At 51.2% G+C, this 19046-nt stretch overlaps 1 protein-coding gene across 2 annotated transcripts in view; it reads right to left on the bottom strand.

Annotated features, from left to right (window-relative positions):
• MRC2 (mannose receptor C type 2) overlaps positions 1 to 18471 on the bottom strand; it is a 45466-nt gene extending 26995 nt beyond the window's left edge. For both annotated transcript variants that reach the window (XM_038753663.1, XM_038753664.1), the window contains exon 1: positions 18342 to 18471. In XM_038753663.1, the coding sequence (XP_038609591.1) occupies positions 18342 to 18423 (82 nt within the window). In that variant the 5' untranslated portion in view covers positions 18424 to 18471. The remainder of the gene's footprint in view (positions 1 to 18341) is intronic.
• Between the last annotated feature and the right edge of the window lie 575 nt (positions 18472 to 19046).

Raw genomic sequence — 19046 nt, 5'->3', positions numbered from 1 at the left:
ACTGTAACATGCAGTTGGGAAAATACAATAGAATACAGTTGATAGACATGCTCCCTGACCGCAAGGAGTTTACAGTTTAGAGAGGGGGACAAACATTAAAATAAATTACAGCTAGGGGAAATGGTGGAGTGTAAGAGGGGAAATGGTATCTAAGGTGATGCGGAAGGGAGAGGGAGTAAAGGAAAAGAGGGCTTAGGTAGGGAAGGCCTCATAGAAGAGTTGTGATTTTAATAAGGTTTTGAAGGAGGGGAGAGTGGGGGTCTGTCAGATATCAAGGGGGAGGGAGTTCAAGGTCAGAGGTAGGACCTGGGCAAGGGGTTGGTAGCAAGTTAAAAGACACAGAGCAACAAGTGAGCAGGTTGGCATTAGAGGGCAAGAGGAAAGATGTGAGTAAAGTGTAGGAGACAAGAACAAAGCACAATGAGAAGGCTGGCTTGACAGGAACCGAAAGTGTGAGCTGGGGTGTAGTGGGAGAAGAAGGAGAACAAGTAGGGGAGAGAGAGAGAGAGAGAGAGAGAGAGAGAGATAGAGAGAGAGAGAGAGAGAGAGAGAGAGAGAGAGAGAGAGAGAGAGAGAGAGAGAGAGAGCGCCAATGGACTGACTGCCCTAGAGCCTATGATAGGGGCTTTCTGCTTGATGCAGAGAGGAATTTGCAACCATTGGAGGTATTTGACGAGCAAGGAAATGTGAGCACAGTGACATCTTGGAAAAACGGACCAGGCAGCTGAATGAGGTATGGACTGGAGAGGGGAGAGGGCCCAGAGACCCCCAAGAGAGTCCTTGGCTCAGGTCTCTGCAGCAGGGCTGGACCTCAGGGCAGGCCCTAGGAGGGCCGGCTTCACAGAGACCCGCCTCCTGCCCCAGTCCGGCTCCAGCTTGAGGGAAAGGCTGCTGGGGGGTTGAGGCAGGACAAGGCCAGGATATCAGAGAGGGTGGGAGGGAGCAATTGGGACTCTGGATGACAGACATGGCAAAGGTCAGCCCACGGAGGGCCAGCCGGCTGGCCAGCACACAGGACAACCAAGGGCAACAGCTGTTTCCAATGAGTGGCCCCGGCCCCCAGAGAGTGGGCCGGAAGGTCCCTGAGTCGGTGGGAGGGGCCAGGCCACCCAGCCCGCCCAGACTGAGCTCTTCATGAGACTTTCAGGACCTCCGGGGTCAGCCCCTCAGCAGAAGGGGCCCAGCCAGCCGGCCACACAGCCCAGCCAGCCCCAGATCTTAGTAGGGCTTTCAGGGCCTCCAGGGTTGGGCTCAAGGGCTGGTCAGCCTACTCTCCCCTCCCCCTAGCTCCCCCTGGGCTGGATGACAGAAGAAAAGTTGGACAATAAGGCTGGGCCCTCGACCACCTCGGGTCTCAGGACACAACGGCTCTGGTCGAGATCACTGGGTCAGGATGGCACCTCCAGGCCGAGCTAATTCCTGGAACACCAGGGACCCTGAGTGGACCTTCCCGGGATGAAGCTCCTGGTCCTGGGACTGTTATGCAGGATGCCGTGGGTGGCGGGGCTTTTCATTCATTCATTCATTCAATCATATTTATTAAGCACTTACCAAGTGCAGAGCACAATAAAACAATAAGCAAACGCATTCCCTGCCCACAATGAGCTTACAGTCTAGAGGGCTAGGGGCAGGTGAGTGATGCCGCCATTCCTCAACCCCGGGACAGAAGACGCTTATGCCACTGTGGCACTGTGACTCCTCCTCCTCCTCCGCCCCTCCCTCCCCTTCACCCCTCCTCCCCAACCATCCTCTAGGTCCCTGCTGAGGCATGCTCTGGGAAGTGGAGTCAGGCATGGCCACCCACGGAGTCCAGGGGCCCCCAGCCGGGACCTTTTCCAGACCCAGAGGATCTCAAGGCAACAGCACGCTAGCTGAACCGGGAAGAGGTGGCTGCGGGAGGAGGAGGCGGCCAGGCATGTGGAGGGGGCAGGGGGTGGGAACTGTGGTAGTGACCCCTTCTCTGCTTTGACTCCCTGCCCCCTTCTCCCCACCACCACTCCCCAAGCCCATCCCCTCTGAAGCCTCCCTGACTGGAGAGGCTTCAGAGGCTTTTACCCTAACCCCTTCCTGTCGTCTCTTCAACCTCAGCTCAGGCTTCCTCTCCTCTGCCCTGAGTAAGACCTCTTAAAAATCATCTCTCCTCCAAGAGGCTTTTCCTGACTAAGTCTGCCCCCTCCTAATTTATCTCACTGATTCCCTCTTACCACCCTTCCCGCACACTTCATTCCTCTATCACCACCCTACTCACTGTACCTCAATCTCATTTATCTCACTGCCCACCCCTTGCCCACATCCTCCCTCTGGTCCGGAACTCCCTCTCCCTTCCTGGCAGACCACCACTCTCCCCACCTTCAAAGCCTATTAAAAATCACATCTCCAAGATGTCTTCCCCAATTAAGCCCTCACTTCCCCTACTCCCTATCCCTTCTGCATCACCCTTACACTTGGATCTGTCCCCTATAAACACTTGACAGTCCTCCCACCCTCAACCTTACTGTACTTGTGTACATAACCATAATTTATTTTCACATCTGTCTCCCCGTCTAGACTGCAAGCTCCTTGTGCTGTACTCTCCTAAGGACTTTGTACACCGCTACGCATGCAGTAAATGCTCAATAAATATCCTTGACTGGTTGATTTACACCCACCTTGGCGGGGGGCACAGGAGCAGGAGGAAAGAGGGGAGACCCCCTGAAAACCCCCACTCCTCCCTCCTTCCTTTACACACAACTGGCCGGAGTCTCCCTGCTCCGGCTTCCAGGCCTGGGTCCGCCCTGACAGGATCAGGGCCTCACTGGCCCTCAAGGGGTGAGGTGGCCCAGGTCTCTAAGCCTGGGGGCTCTGACAGAGAACAGGCTATGAAGTTGCTTTGGGAGGTACTGCCCCTCTGGCCACCTGCCCAGCTGGACCGAGAGAGAGCCAAGAGCGAGGGGATGACTGCCCAGACACACCAGAAAAAACAAGAGGATTGCTGCTCCCCAGGAAGAAAAGGGGAGAGGAAAACTCAGAACGCCGTGGTCAACTGGAGGCCGCATGAGGCACAGCCACCCAATCACACAGGATCCTGACTGGGGGTTTCCCTCAACCCAGGACAAAAGGATTCTGGGCCCAAATCACCCCAGCCCCTCCTCTAGGTGGGAAGCCTGGCATCACACCACCAGAAGAACCAGGTTGCTTGGACCAGGCAAGAGGCCTTCTCCAATTCATGACTTTCTCACTCCATCTGAGTTGCCCTTGCACATGGATTTGCCTTTGGAGAAAATGGGTTCTCCAAAGGAGTAAGAGATGCAGAACTGAGCCTTGAGAGACACCTACGGTTAAGAGGTGGGAGGCAGAGGAGGATCCCGTGAAGAGACTAAGAATGAGCAGCTAGAGACAGGAGGAGAACCAGGAGAGGACTGTGTCAGTGAAGCTGAGGTTGGATAATGTTTCCTGGAGAAGGGGGTGGTCGCCAGTGACGAAGGCAGCTGAGAGGTTGAGAAGGATTAGGATGGGGTAGAGGCCACTGAATTTGGCAAGAGGGAGATCATCTGTGACCTTTGAGAGGGTGGTTTTTCTATGGAGTGAAGGCAGAGGAATTGGAGGAGAGGAACTTAAGACAGTGGATGTAAACAACTCGCTCAAGGAGTCTGGAGAGGAATGAGAGGAGGGATATGGGGCAATAACTGGAGGGAGCCGTGGGGTCAAGGGAGGGTTCTTACCAACAGAATTAGTAAACCCGTTCCTGCCCACAACAGTACTGTTCTAAATGCTGAGGTAGATACAAGTTAATCAGGATGAACACAGTCCCTGCCCCACATGGGGGGCATGGTCTAAGTAGGAGGGAGAACAGGTATTTAATCCCTATTTTACAATTGAAGGAACTGAAGCATGGAGAAGTTAAGTGACTTGCTCAAGGTCACACAACAGGCAGTTGGTAGAGCTGGGATGAGGACCCAGGTCTTCTGACTCCCAGGCCCGTGTTCTTTCTACTAGGCCATGCTGCTTCTCACCAAGCACTTAGTACAGTGTTCTGCACACAGTAAGCGCCTGATAACAGCTCACCTCCTCCAGGAGGCCTTCCCAGACTGAGCCCCTTCCTTCCTCTCCCCCTTGTCCCCCTCTCCATCCCCCCCATCTTACCTCCTTCCCTTCCCCACAGCACCTGTATATATGTATATATGTTTGTACATATTTATTACTCTATTTATTTTACTTGTACATATCTAGTCTATTTATTTTATTTTGTTAGTATGTTTGGCTTAGTTCTCTGTCTCCCCCTTTTAGACTGTGAGCCCACTGTTGGGTAGGGACTGTCTCTATATGTTGCCAATTTGTACTTCCCAAGCGCTTAGTACAGTGCTCTGCACATAGTAAGTGCTCAATAAATATGATTGATGATGATGATAAATATGTTTGAATGAATCATCAACCATATTTTTTGAGCACTTACTTGGGAGAGTAGACTATAACTGAGTTGGCAGAGATTCAAATCCAAATCCAACAGCCTCCACTCCATCTTAATCCTCCTCTCAGCTGTCTTCAACCACTCCCTTCTCCCTGAAACATCCAACCTTGGCTTCACTAAAACTGCCTTCTTCTGGTTCTCTTCCTATGTCTAGCTACGCATTCTCAGTCTCTTTGGTGGGCCCCCTAACTATGGGCGTCCCTCAAGGTTCAGGGATCCCCTTCTATTCTCCATCTACAGTTACTCCCTTGGAGAACTCATTCACTCCCACAGCTTCAACTACCATCTTAATGCAGATGATTCCCAAATCTTTATATCCTGCCCTGATCTCTCTTCCTCCTCTGCAGGCTCGCATTTCCTCCTGCATTCAAGGCATCTCCACTTGGATATTCAGCCGCCACCTCAGCGTGGCTCAGTGGAAGGAGCACGAGCTTTGGAGTGAGAGGTCATGGGTTCAAATTCATTCAATCGTATTTATTGAGTGCTTACTGTGTGCCCAGCTCTGCCAATTGTCAGCTCTGTGACTTTGGGCAAGTTACTTAACTTCTCTGTGCCTCCGTTACCTTATCTGTAAAATGGGGATTAAGACTGTGACCACCCAGTGGGACAACCCAATCAACTTGTAACCACCCCAGCGCTTAGAACAGTGCTTTACACATAGTAAGCACTTAATAAATGACATTATTATTATTATTATTACCTCAAACTTAGTACGTCCAAATGAGAACTCCTTTTCTTCCCACCCAAACCCTGTCCCCCACCCCACCCAACCCACGACTTTCCCATCTACTCCATTCTGCTGCCCAGATCATTTTCCTTCATAGATGTTCCAGACCATATTTCCCCACTCCTCAAGAACCTCCAGTGGACCTCCAGTGGTTGCTCATCTACCTCTGCATCAAACAAAAACTTCTTATCATCTGCTTTAAAGCATTCAATCACCTCAACACCTCCTCCCTCACCTCACCGCTCCCCTACTACAACCCAGCCCACACACTTCACTCCTGTGATGCCAACCTACTCACTGTATCTCGATCTTATCTATCTCACCATTGAACTAACTACGGTATTTGTTAAGTGTTTACTATGTGCCAAGCACTGTTCCTCTTGCCTACGGACTGCCTCTGGCCTGGAACACCCTCCCTCTTCCTATCCGACAGACAATTACTCCCCTTGCCTTCAAAACCTTATTTAAGGCACATCTCCTCCAAGAGGCCTTCCCTGACTAAACTCTACTTTCCTTTTTTCCCCACTACCTTGGTTGCCCTGGCTTGCTTCCTTTATTCGCCCTACCCCCCTCAGCCCCAGAGCACTTATGCACATATCTTATGTAGAGAAGCGGCTGCAGTGTGGCTCAGTGGAAAGAGCACGGGCTTTGGAGAAAGAGGTCATGGGTTCAAATCCCGGCTCTGCCAATTGTCAGCTGTGTGACTTTGGGCAAGTCACTTAACTTCTCTGGGCCTCAGTTATCTCATCTGTAAAATGGGGACCAAGACTGTGAGCCCCCCGTGGGACAAGCTGATCACCTTGTAACCTCCCCGGTGCTTAGAACAGTGCTTTAGTAAGCGCTTAATAAATGCCATTATTATTATTATATCTAATTATTTCTATTCAAGTCTGTCTCCTCATCTAGACTGTAAGTTTGTGATGGGCAGGAAATGTATCAATCAACTCTATCATACTGTACTCTCTAAAACAGTCAATACAGTGCTCTGCACACAGTACATACTTAATAAATATCATTGATTGATTGATTAGATTGTCAACTCCCTGTGATCCAGAACAGTATCTTCTCTTTCTATTGTACTTTCCCCTGTGCCTACTGTAGGACCGTGACCACAGGGGGTGCTCAGTAAATACTGCTGAAAGAAAGTGTAAGTTGCGCTTCTCTTACTGCTAAGGAGCTGTTATGGCACAGCCCAAAAGAAGTAGAGGCTGGGCCAATTATCTGGGCACCCCTCAAACACCAACCTCCCTATTCTCTGTCATCGGGAGTTGCCCCATCCCAGGGTTGTAATCCCAGCTCTGCCACTTGTCTGCTGTGTGGCCGTGTGGTTCAGGAGAAAGGCATGGGCTTGGGAGTCGGAAGTCATCGGTTCTAATCCCAGCTCAGCCATTCGTCAGCTGTGTGACTTTGGGCAAGTCACCTAACTTCTTTTTGCCTCAGTTACCTCATCTGTAAAATGGGGATTAAGACTGTGAGCTGATTTCCTCGTATCTACCCCAGAGCTTAGAACAGTGCTTGGCACATACTGAGCGCTTAATACCAACATCATCATCATCGTTCCTTGGGCTTCAGTTACCTCATCTGTAGCATGGGGATTAAGACTATGAGCCCTATGTGGGATAGGGACTGTGCCCAACCCTATTATGTTGTATGTACCCCAGCATTTAATACAGTCTCTGTCACACAGTGAGAATTTAACAAATTCCATTAAAAAAAAAACCGTGCCCTTGAGCACTTCCATCCACCTGGGGACATCAGCTAGCACTCCTTCTATACTTACCTGCTATGCACACATTCACTCCCTCCCTTCCCATCCACGTCTCCCTCTTCCTCCAAACCATGCCATTGACCCCCCGCCCATGTCCTCCCCCTGGCCTGGAATGCCCTCCCTCCGCACATCCACCAAACTAGCTCTCTTCCTCCCTTCAAAGCCCTACTGAGAGCTCACCTCCTCCAGGAGGCCTTACCAGACTGAGCCCCCTTTTTCCTCTCCTCCTCCCCATCCCCCCCAACCCTACCTCCTTCTACTCCCCACAGCACCTGTATATATGTTTGTACAGATTTATTACTCTATTTATTTTACTTGTACATATTTACTATTCTGTTTACTGTGTTAATGATGTGCATCTAGCTTTATTTCTATTTATTCTGATGACTTGACACCTATCCACATGTTTTGTCTTGTTGTCTGTCTCCCCCTTCTAGACTGTGAGCCCGTAGTTGGGTAGGGACCATCTCATTATGTTGCCAACTTGTACTTCCCAAGCGCTTAGTAGTGCTCTGCACACAGTAAGCGCTCAATAAATACGATAGAATGAATGAATGAATGAATGAATGAATGTGCCTTTCCAGCCTCTGTAGACTGTAAGCTTCTGGAGGGCAGAGATCATTCATTCATTTATTCAATCGTATTTATTGACCGCTTACTGTGCGCAGAGCACTGTACTAAGTGCTTGGGAAGTACAAGTTGGCAACATATAGAGATGGTCCCTACCCAACAGTGGGCTCACAGTCTAGAAGGGGAAGACAGAGAATAAAACAAAACATATTAACAAAATAAAATAAATAGAATAAATATGTACATATAAAATAGAGTAATAAATACATACAAACATATATACATATATACAGGTGCTGTGGGGAGGGGAAGGAGGTAAGGCGGGGGGGGGTGGGGAGGAGGAGGAGGGGGAGAGGAAGGAGGGGGCTCAGTCTGGGAAGGCCTCCTGGAGGAGGTGAGCTCTCATAGGGCTTTGAAGGGAGGAAGACAGCCAACTCTAGCCTACTCTCTCGGGTTCTCAGTTCAGTGCTCTGTACACAGTAGAATCGAGACTGTGAGCCCCACATGGGATAAGGACTGTGTCCAACTCAATTTACTTGTATCTACAGCTGCACAGAGTAAGCACATTCTACATACCATCATTATTACTCAAAAGAATACTACTGATCGATACTTATTGCTGGAGCAGGTGTTCAATAGTTACAGTTGATTAGGGACATAATAAATACAAATGATTGGTTGATCGGTTCAGCTCTATACTTGGCTCCCATGAGACTGGTTCTCCAAGCCCAGCACAGGCTAAAATTCTGGTGCTTGGGGGTCTAAGCTGGAGGTGGGGGTGGGCTTGGAAGGTTGCCCGTTTTGTACTGGGATTGGTGGCACAGGGGAAAGACCGCCCACCTCCTGGGGGTTCCATGCAGCTCCCAAACTCCTCGGCAGGAGACCCTCCCAAAGGGGAGATCAGGTCCTAGTGCCCAGTGGCCCACCCCAGTTCCAACGGGCCTTCCCTCTGTCTACCCCCACCCCTGCAGACCCAGAGCCCGCCCACCTACAGGACTCCTACTGAATCGAAGCTATCCAGACCAGGATCCAGGAGACAGCTCGATGCTCCCTACCACCGCCAGCAGCACGGCTCCTAGAGAGGAACCAGGAAGAAGACCTGGAAAATAATACCTGAACCCTACCTCACAAGGCTGTCGTGAGGGGCAAATTAAAATACGTATTGTAACGTACTTTGGTAAAAAAAAAAACAGAACTCAGGAAAGCAGTGCGACTTAGAGGAAAGAGCACGGGCCTGAAAGTCAGAGAAGCTGGGTTCTAACCCCTGCTCCGACAGTTGCCTGCTGTGTGACCTTGCACTAGTAGCTTAAATTCTCTGGGCCTCAGTTTCCTCAACTGCAAAGTGGGGATTCAATACCTGTTCTCCCTCCTACTTAGACTGCGAGTTCCAAGTGGGACAGAGACCGCATCCAAACTGATTACCTTGTATCTACCCCAGTGCTTAGGACAGTGCTTGGCACTTAGTAAGCGCTTAACAAATACTATAATAAACAAGGAAAAAATAAGGATGAGCTCCCAAGCTCTTGGGTTCCAGTGGCCAGCAGCCCAACTGGGCCCAAAGAAGAATCAATCAATTGATCAATGGTATTTTTTGAGTGATTAGAAGTGTATGATACTACAGAATTAGCAGACGTTTTCCCTGCCTAAAACGCGCTTACAGTCTAGAAAGGGAGGCAGACATTAACATGAATACATAATTTATAATACATAATTTAAAGATACGTACAAAAGTGCTGTGGGGTTGGGGTGACTATCAAGTGTCCAGAGGTCACAGACCCAAGGGCATAGATGACGCAGAAGGGAGAGCGAGCCGGGGAAAAGAGGGCTTAACTGGGGAAAAAGGGGTTAATGGAAGAACCCCATGGACGACAAGTCACCCCCACCGCCAGCTATCCAGGCCCACTGGATTTGTTCACAGAAGCTGCCTGCAAGGCACCAGATTCCCTGGGACGAGTTATGGCAAGCAGCTAAAGTCAGTCAGTCCGTATTTATGAGAAGCAGCATGGCCTCGTGGGTAGAACACAGGGCTGGGAGTCCAAAAATCATGGGTTCTAGTCCCGGCTCTGCCACTGGTCTGCTGTGTGACCTTGGGCAAGTCACTTCTCTTCTCTGTGCCTCAGTTACCTCATCTGTAGAATGGGGATTAAGACTGTGAGGCCGACGTGGGACAGAGACTGCCCAATCTGATTTGCTTGTATTCCCCTCAAAGCTTAGTACAGTGCCTGGCACATAATAATAATAATAATAACAATAGTAATTATAATAATGATGATGATGGTGTTCATTAAGTGCTTAACTATGTACCAGGCACTGTACTAAGCACTGGTGTTGATACAAGCAAATCGGGTTGGACACAGTCCCTGTCCCATGTGGGGCTCACGGTCTCAATCCCCATTTTACAGGCGAGGTAACTGAGGCCCAGAGAAGTGAAGTGACTTGCCCAAGGTCACACAGCAGACAAGTGGCTAAGCCGGGATTAGAACCCATGACCTTCTGACTCCCAGGCCCATGCTCTATCCACTAAACCATGCTGCTTCTCCAAGTCAATGCTTAATAAATACCACCATTTTTTAATTGAGCACTTACTATGTGCACAGCACTGTACTAAGCGCTTCGGATAGTACAATATAAAAATAGACAGACATATTCCCCGCCCACAATGAGCTTACTGTCTAGAGGCGAGTTTACAGTCTAGTCTAAAGCCTCTTAGAACCCTACGCTCCCTTCCCGGGGGGTGGCCCCAGAGGCCACGGTTCCAACAGCAACCCCCACTGAAAGGAGTGGTAGATTGGGGGATCCAACGACCCAAGGTCAATCAATCAATCAATCAATCGTATTTATTGAGCGCTTACTGTGTGCAGAGCACTGTACTAAGCGCTTGGGAAGTACAAGTTGGCAACATATAGAGACAGTCCCTACCCAAAGACTCCATGTCAGACCATCTCAGCCCCCTCCAAAACACTCAGCGATTTACAGCTCAGCTCAGCCTTGGCTCTCAGTGACCTGGGGTGAACGAGACTGGAAAGCTCAGAACCCAAGCCTACAATGATTAATCAACCCATCAATAATAACAACTGTGGTATTTGTTACTTGCAAACAAGATAGTCAGGTCCCACATGGGGCTCACAATCTTAAGTAGGAGGGAAAACTGACATTGAACCCCTGTTCTACAGATGAGGAAACAGGCACAGATAAGTTGAGTGACTTGTCCAATATCACACCGTAGGAGGGTGGTGGAGCTGGCATTAGAACCCAGGACCTCTCTGTCTCCCTGGCCCATGCTCTTTTCTCTAGGCCACACTGCTTGTCAATCACATTTAGGGGTTGCTTTGCCCTGAGCTGGGACTCCACAGGGCCTGCTGCCCCCAGGTTAAGAAAGCCCCCCAAAACTCATGCAAATGGAAAGAGTAAATTTTTTTGTCCCAGACCTGCTGGTGGGCTGGGTGAGGGCAGCTGGAGGGAAGCTTCCTTGGGAGTTGGGCCTGGGTGATTTACTCGCCCATCTGCCCAGAGGTAGGATGGGTGGTGGGGACTCCTGGCTGGGAAAAACTACTGCTCTCAACCAGCTCTCTCCTTAACCCACTTATCTTCTCTCATTATTATTATTTTACTTGTTAAGCTCTTACTATGTGCCAAGCACTGCTCTAAACGTTGGAGTGCATACAAGTTAATCAGGTTGGACACAGTTCCTGTTCCACATGGGGCTTACACTCTTAGCCCCATATTACAGATGAGGTAACTGAGGCACCGAGAAGTGAAGTGACACACAGCAGGCAAGTGGCAGAGCTGGGATTAGAAGCCAGGTCTTTTTGACTTCCTGGTCCAAGCTCTATCCACTAAGTCAGGCTGCTTCTGCAGTGAATGCAACCCCTTGGAAGCTGCAGGGCCTAATGGAAAGAATCTGGGCCACAGAGAAAGAGGACCAGAGTTCTAATCCTGGCTTTGCCACTTGCCTCCCACGGGACCTTGGGCAGTCACTTAACTTCCTTATGCCTCAGTTTTCCAATCTGTAAAATGGGGATTCCGTACCTGTTCTCCCTCCTTCTTAAACTGTGAGCCCTTCATAGGACATGGACTGTGTCTGACCTGATTATCTTGTATCTACCCCAGTGCTTAGAACAGTGTTTGGAACACAGTAAGTGCTCAAGAAATCATTATCATCATTATCATTATCATCATCCTCTCCCACTACACCTCAGTTCACACTCTGTTCCTCCCTAGCCAGACTACTCCCTGGCCTTTGTCTTGATCTCTCTGACACCCAACCTCTTGCTCACCGCCTGCCTGGAATTCCCTCCCCCTTTACATCAGATAGGTCACTGCTCTCTCCATCTTCAAAGGCCTGCTACAAATCACATCTCCTCCGGGAAGGCTTCTAACCTCTCATCTCCCTGCTCTAGATCTAACCTCAGCTGCCACTTCAGCAGTTCCTCACCATTTTGGACAGGGAACGTGTCTACCAATTCTGTTGCCTTTTACCCTCCAAGTGCTTAGTACAGTACTCTACGAACAGTAAGTGCTCAATAAATACGATTGAATTGAATGAATGAATAAACTGACTGATGTAAGCACTTGGGCAACACTACTCCCCCAGCAGCACTAAAGTATACAAATCTTTATAATACTTAACATAATATATAAGTGGCCTAGTGGATAGAATACATGCCTGGAACTCAGAAGGACCTGGGTTCTAATCCTAGCTTCACCACTTTTATGCTGGATGAATTTGGGCAAGAACTTAACTTCTCTGTGTCTCAGTTACCTCATCTGTAAAATGGGGATTAAAACTGTGAGCCCCATGTGAGACAGGGACTGTATACAGCCTGAATAATTTGTACCTATCCCAGTGCTTAGAATAGTGTTTGACACATAATAAACACATAACAAATACCATCATTATTTATTTATTTATTTAGTATTGGATTCCACCTCTCACCTCCCTAGACAGAGTTTCGCTTGTGCCTCTAGTTTGAAGTACTCTGGATTGGATGCTACTATTCATTTATGACAGCATTTGTTTGGTACTTCCTATCTGTGGGTAAGCATTGTGCCAATCCCTGGGTTAGGTGCCCAATAATCAGATTCAACACATACAGATCAGAGAAACAGCACTGCCTAGTGGAAACAGCATGGGCCTGGAAGTCAAAGAACCTTGGGTTCTAATCCTGGTTCTGCCACTTGTCTGCTGTGTGACCTTGGGCAAGTCACTTAACTTCTCTGTGCCTCAGTTACTTCATCTGTAAAATTAGGGTTAAGACTGTGAGCCCCATGTGGGGCAGGGACTGTGCCCAGACTGATTATCTTGTATCTAGTACATTTTGTATCTTGTATCTAGTACATTTATTTTACTTGTACATATCTATTCTATTCATTTATTTTATTTTGTTAGTATGCTTGGTTTTGTTCTCTGTCTCCCCCTTTTAGACTGTGAGTCCACTGTTGGGTAGGGACTGTCTCTATATGTTGCCAATTTGTACTTCCCAAGCGCTTAGTACAGTGCTCTGCACATAGTAAGCGCTCAATAAATATGATTGATGATGATGATGATGATGATGATCTAGTACAGATAGTACACTTAGTACAGTACCTGGCACATAGTAAGCACTAATAGCACTAATGGTAACAGATACCACCAAAAAAAAAAAAAAACCCCAAAAATACAGAAAAAACCACAGTCCCTGTTCCACACAGGGCTCACAGTCTCAAAGGGAGGGAAAACAGGGATTGAATCCCCATTCAATCATATTTATTGGGCACTTAATGTGTTCAGAGCACCGTACTAAGCATTTGGGAGAGTACAATGCGACAGAGTTGGTAGACGCATTCCCATTTTACAGATGAGGAAACTGTGGCTCAGAGAAGCGAAGTGATTTGCCCAAGGTCACAGAGCAGGTAAGTGGTGGAGCCATTCATTCATTCATTCAATCGTATTTATTGAGCACTTACTCTGTGCAGAGCACTGTACTAAGAGCTTGGGAAGTACAAGTCGTTAACATATAGAGACGGTCCCTACCCAACAACAGGCTCACAGTCTAGAAGGGGGAGACAGACAACAAAACAAGCCAGGGTTGGAATCCAGGTGTCCTGACTTCCGGCCCTGTGCTCTCTCCCCTGGGCCGTGCCATCTGCCCATGTCTGCCTGGCCTTCCCCCTGGAATGCCCTCCCTCTGCCCATCCGCCAAGCTAGCTCTCTTCCTCCCTTCAAGGCCCTGCTGAGAGCTCACCTCCTCCAGGAGGCCTTCCCAGACTGAGCCCCTTCTTTCCTCTCCCCCTCGTCCCCCTCTCCATCCCCCCGTCTTACCTCCTTCCCTTCCCCACAGCACCTGTATATATGTATATATGGTTGTACATATTTATTACTCTATTTATTTATTTATTTATTTTACTTGTACATTTCTATCCTACTTATTTTATTTTGTTGGTATGTTTGGTTCAGTTCTCTGTCTCCCCCTTTTAGACTGTGAGCCCACTGTTGGGTAGGGACTGTCTCTATGTGATGCCAATTTGTACTTCCCAAGCGCTTAGTACAGTGCTCTGCACATAGTAAGCGCTCAATAAATACGATTGATTGATTGATTGATTGATAGACTGTAAGTGCCTCGAGGTCAGGGAACTTACGCCTTCCTTCCCTGGTAACTCCCACACGCTTAGTACAAAGCTTCACCCTCAGTGAGTGCTCAGAAAGTCCCATTGATTGACTGAAGTTGTACCCTGACATCTGCCCCGCCCTGCACCAACCCCCAGCATGTGGCGCCGACCCTATGGACCCTGGAGGAGACAACCCCTCTGCCACCCCTCCCTGCACCGGGCAAGCAGACCCCAGACAACCGCCACCTGAGCTGGAGGTCACCAGAAAGGGAGAGCAGTGATGCGGCCAAGATGCGTGGGCTCACGGGGATTCTGGGGGCTCTGGGGTACAACTTTCCCCCTTTGTCCCCCTCCCCGGCCATCGCTGGCCCATGTGGAGTCCTGCCCATGGGCGGGAGGGGACGAAGGACCCTCTTGGTTGCAGGGCTTCCCTCCTTACCCCAACCAAGGGGCAGAGCACTTGAGGGAGTCCAAAAGAATGAGGAAACAAGGCCCCTGCCCACAAGGAGAGGGTGGCAGACTCTAAAATTATTTATAGACAGGAAGAAGAAGGATGAAGGCAAACGTACACAAGTTAATGCTTAAATACCAGGGTTTGTAAATCAATATGTTTAGCAGTGCGGCTGGTGGGTGTGCAAACACAAAGCACACAGCCGGCGTAGACCTACCAATGTGGCCCTTGGTGGGGAAGATAAATTACTCAGGGAAGGCCTCCGGAAGAAGGTGGGATCTCAGAAGGGCTGTGAAGATGAGCCTCTGTGATCTGCCAGATGTGAAGGGACAGGGAGTTCCAGGATAAGGGGGAAGGAGAGGCAGGGAAGGAGGAATGGGAAGTAGTGAGGTGGGCTAATGGATACAGCATAGACTTGGGAGTCAGAAGGACCTGGGTGCTAATCCCGGCTCCACCACTTGTCTGCTGTGTGACCTTGGGCAGGTCGCTTCACTTCTCTGGGGCCTCAGTGACCTCATCTGTTAAATGGGAATTAAGACGGTGAGACCCATGTGGGGCGTGGACTGTATCCCACCTAACTAGCTTGAATCTACCTCAGCACTTAGTACAGTGCCTGGCATGCAATAAGCGCTTAACAAATACCATAAAAGAAAATGAGCAAAGGAGTCAGAGAGGGGATAGATGGAAATGGGTTACATTGAGTAGACTGGCTACAGATGGATGGAGTGTGTGAGCTGGGGGGCAGCGGGAGAAGAGAGTCGACAAGTAGGAGGGGGAGAGAGAGAGAGAGAGAGAGAGAGAGAGAGAGAGAGAGAGAGAGAGAGTGAGTGAGCACTGATAAGTTGCCTCGAAGCCAATGGTCAGGGGTTCCTGTTTCTGTTCTGAGGGGCTCCCTCCTCACCGGGCTTATTCGGAGGAGTCTGAGGAAAACCGGGCAGGGGAGGGGGATGATCAGTCAGCTCTCCCCCTCCTACCTTAACTCAGTGATCTCCTACTACAATCCAACCCACACACTCCACTCCTCTAATCCTGAACTCATCTACCTCACCGCTGACCCCTTGCCCACATCCTTCCTTGGGCCTGGAACTCCCTCCCCCTTCATAGCCGACAGACCATCACTCCTCCCACCCTCTTACAATCACATCTTTTCCAAGAGTCCTTCCCCGATTAAGTCCTCATTTTCCCATCCGCCTTCCTCTCTGCATTGCCTATGCACTTGAATTGAGCACTTTGATATTCACCGCAGCCCCACAGCACTTAATGTCCATATCCTTACTCTATTTCCCTTACCTGTAATTTATTTTAATGTCTGTCTCCCTCTGTAGATTAAGCTCCACGTGGGCAGGGGTCATGTCTACCAACTCTATTATATCGTACTTTCCCAAGCACTCAGTACAGTGCTTTGAGCACAGTAAGAGCTCAATAAATACCACTGACGGACTGAGGGATTGATTGATGGATGACCACCTGTGCTATCTCAGTGTTCTCAGAGGGTACCTCTTGGTGTATTTCAGAAGCTTCTGGGTGGAAAAGCTTTTACAGGAACATAGAACGGCCAAAATGTAAGCTCATTGTGGGCAGGTAACGTGTCTGCCAACTCTGTTGCACTCTCCCAAGAGCTTAGTACAGGGCTCTGCACACTGTAAGCGCTCAGGAAATACCTCTGATTGATTAACCTGTGTTTCCCTCCGCCCCTCGCTCCCAGCCGGCTCCCATTCTCAGGGAGTGGGGGAGTGTGTCCCGTTATTAGCCACCCGGACCTGGGCTCCTCAGACCGCAGACTGGTCACTCGGCGGCCATGGCGGTGCTGGCTAGCAGAGGAGGCTGTTTTTGTCAGTAAAAAGTAAGCAGACACTGAGTGGCTGACTCATGAGATTCAGAGGGAGCGGAGAGAGGAAACCCTGGATTAGCCCCACCGAACCAGACATCCGACTCCGCCAGCTTCGGACCAGGCCAACGCCGCCCCCCGCGGGAGGGGGCCCCCGCGGCCTCATCGAATACCTGGTGCCTTCAGACAAAACTGTGCCACCCCAACCCCTCTCAGCCACCCACTTTGTGGACTCATTCTCCACTTTGAGATCCCGAGGATCAGTAAGTTTCTTCCTGCCCTCGCTGCTGCCCCTTGGCTCCAAGACAGCCACACCCAGCTGCCAGGCCCAAATGCTTCAACCTTCACAATGGGCTGGACAGTCCAGGTCCTGGTCCAAGCTCTGGGTCTCCCCTGCCCCTCAGCCTACCACCTCCCCAGACCCTGCCCTCCAGCACCACCGGCCCCTGCCCTCCAGCAGCTACCGGGTTCTGATTTCTGGAGCTGCCAGAAGCCTGGCAGAGGCTGCCGTGACTCCCTGGAACATTCCCCGGGAGCCAACGCATGTTAGGCCGACATTTGTAAATAACGCTGTTATCCCTCTACCACAAAACGAAGCAAGCTGGATTCTGATCCACCGCCCCCGCAAAAGTCTGCTACATTTTGAAGTGGGGCCACAATCGCTGACCCCCTGGTTGCCTCATCCGCAGCCCCATATTCCAACTCCTCATCCCCATCCCCTTCTCTGGACGCTGATGCGGTCTTCTCCTCTTCAGCTATAAAAAGGGATTTTTTTTTCTGCACATTCCTGGCATGGGCTGACCTCCCCACGTTAATGGTATCCCTCTCAAAGCCCAGCAGGAGTAGAGAGCCACATTTTTTTGCAGCTTTCTGTCCGATGGAGACTCAGATTCATCTAGAAGACTGAGTGGACTGGAGCCAGTTTGGCCAGAAACATGCACGCCCCTGCACACACACACACACACACTCGCACGCACACATATACATATGTACACACATGCACACACACCCTTACATACTGGCACCCTTCCACTCACGCATACATATACACACACATATATACATAGGCAAACGCATGTACACACCGCTACATATAGGCACCCCCTACCACACACACATACCCACACTCGGGGACACATACCCAATTTCTAAGTGTGACTTGGCATATTTACATCCACCACCACCACGCCCCCGGCCAGCAGCCCTGTCACTGAAACAAATGTCAGCCTTTCTGTTCGAGAATGAGGACTGCCACATGCTAACATCTGTTCTGGATGTCCGAGTGGGAAAATTTGGCAGAAGTCAAAAAGAAAAATGTTTCGAACCCCAAGAACCCCCCCACCCCCACACACACACCAAAGCGGTCCTGCAAGGAGGCTGGGGGCCTGGGTCTTTGCGGGCAGGCGGGCTGACCTTGTTTTTGCGGGACGGGTGGGACGGAACCGGACTGGACGGAGGGGCAGCCCTGGAGACTGGGGGCGGCCAAAGGGGCGGAAGGGGGCTGCGGACTGGCCTCAATGAGCAAATTTTCTCCTCCCCCGTTCCCGAAACCCTCCCCCCCTCCCTCTCACTCCACATCTGCTTCCACTCAGATCCCCGCTGGATTCCTCCTCTCCTCCTTCCTCCTCCTCCTCCCCCTCCCCGCCGGGCCACCTCAGCTCCGGGCAAAGCCCCCAGTGCCTCACTTTGGTCTGGGAAAGGCAGGGGAGAGAGAGAGTTCGGAAAAACAAGAAAGAGCCCACGTCTGCCCGCCGCGCACCCGGAGTGGGGAGGGGACGGAGCAGCCGGAGGAAAAGGGGAACAATCGAGGCAGGGGGGAAAGAGCAGAAAAGATGATGCAAGTCCGGGCCTCGCCCCCTCCCCCGGGTCCCGTCCCCCGCCCCTCCCCGGTTCTCCCCCGGACCCCCGAGGCGTGCGGGCGGGCGGGCGGGGAGGTGGGCCCCGGGGGCTTTGGGGACCTACCGGGGGCTGCGGAGGTCCAGCGCAGCAGGGCGCAGAGCAGCAGGTGAGCGCAGGGCGCGGGGCCCGGGACCCCGGGGCGCATTCCCGAGCCGGAGCCGGAGCCGGAGCCCGCCACCGACGGAGGAGCAGGAGGAGGAGGAGGAGGAGGAGGAGGAGGCGGGACGCGGCCAGACACACACACACACACACACACACAGACGGGGAGACAGACAGACAGACACACAGACAGAGAGGACTGAATGCGGGCGGGAGGCTGGGCGGGGCTGCGGGGGACGCGTGGGGACCCTTCCCCCCCGCCCGGACCGACTGATGCCCCGCCACGGACGGCGGGATGGAGGAGGAGGAGGAGGAGGAGCCGGGAGGAAAGGGGAGGAGCGGCGCGGGACGGGCGAGGGGGAGGAGGAGGAGGAGCGGGGCTGGGGAGGAAGGGGAGGGGAGCGGAGGAGGAGGGGGGGAGAAGAAGTTGGGGGGGGAGAGGGAAGGAGAGAGAGAGAGAGAGAGTGGGGGGGGACACGGGACGGGACAACGGGCGGGGAGAGGGGGCGGGGACGCCGGGACAGAGACGCAGAGACAGAGAGAGTGTGTGAGTGTGTGTGTGTGTGTGTGAGTGTGAGCCGTCCCGTCCCCCGCCCGGAGCCCCAGACGCTGCGTCACATGGCAACCGCCCGCAGCGGGGGGCGCGGACCGGGGGCCGGGGGGACCGGG

The sequence above is a fragment of the Tachyglossus aculeatus genome, chromosome 11, assembly GCF_015852505.1.
Source record: "Tachyglossus aculeatus isolate mTacAcu1 chromosome 11, mTacAcu1.pri, whole genome shotgun sequence".
Lineage (NCBI taxonomy): Eukaryota > Metazoa > Chordata > Mammalia > Monotremata > Tachyglossidae > Tachyglossus > Tachyglossus aculeatus.
The sequence above is the reverse complement of the archived record's forward strand: the minus strand, read 5'-3'. Positions and strand labels throughout refer to the sequence as shown.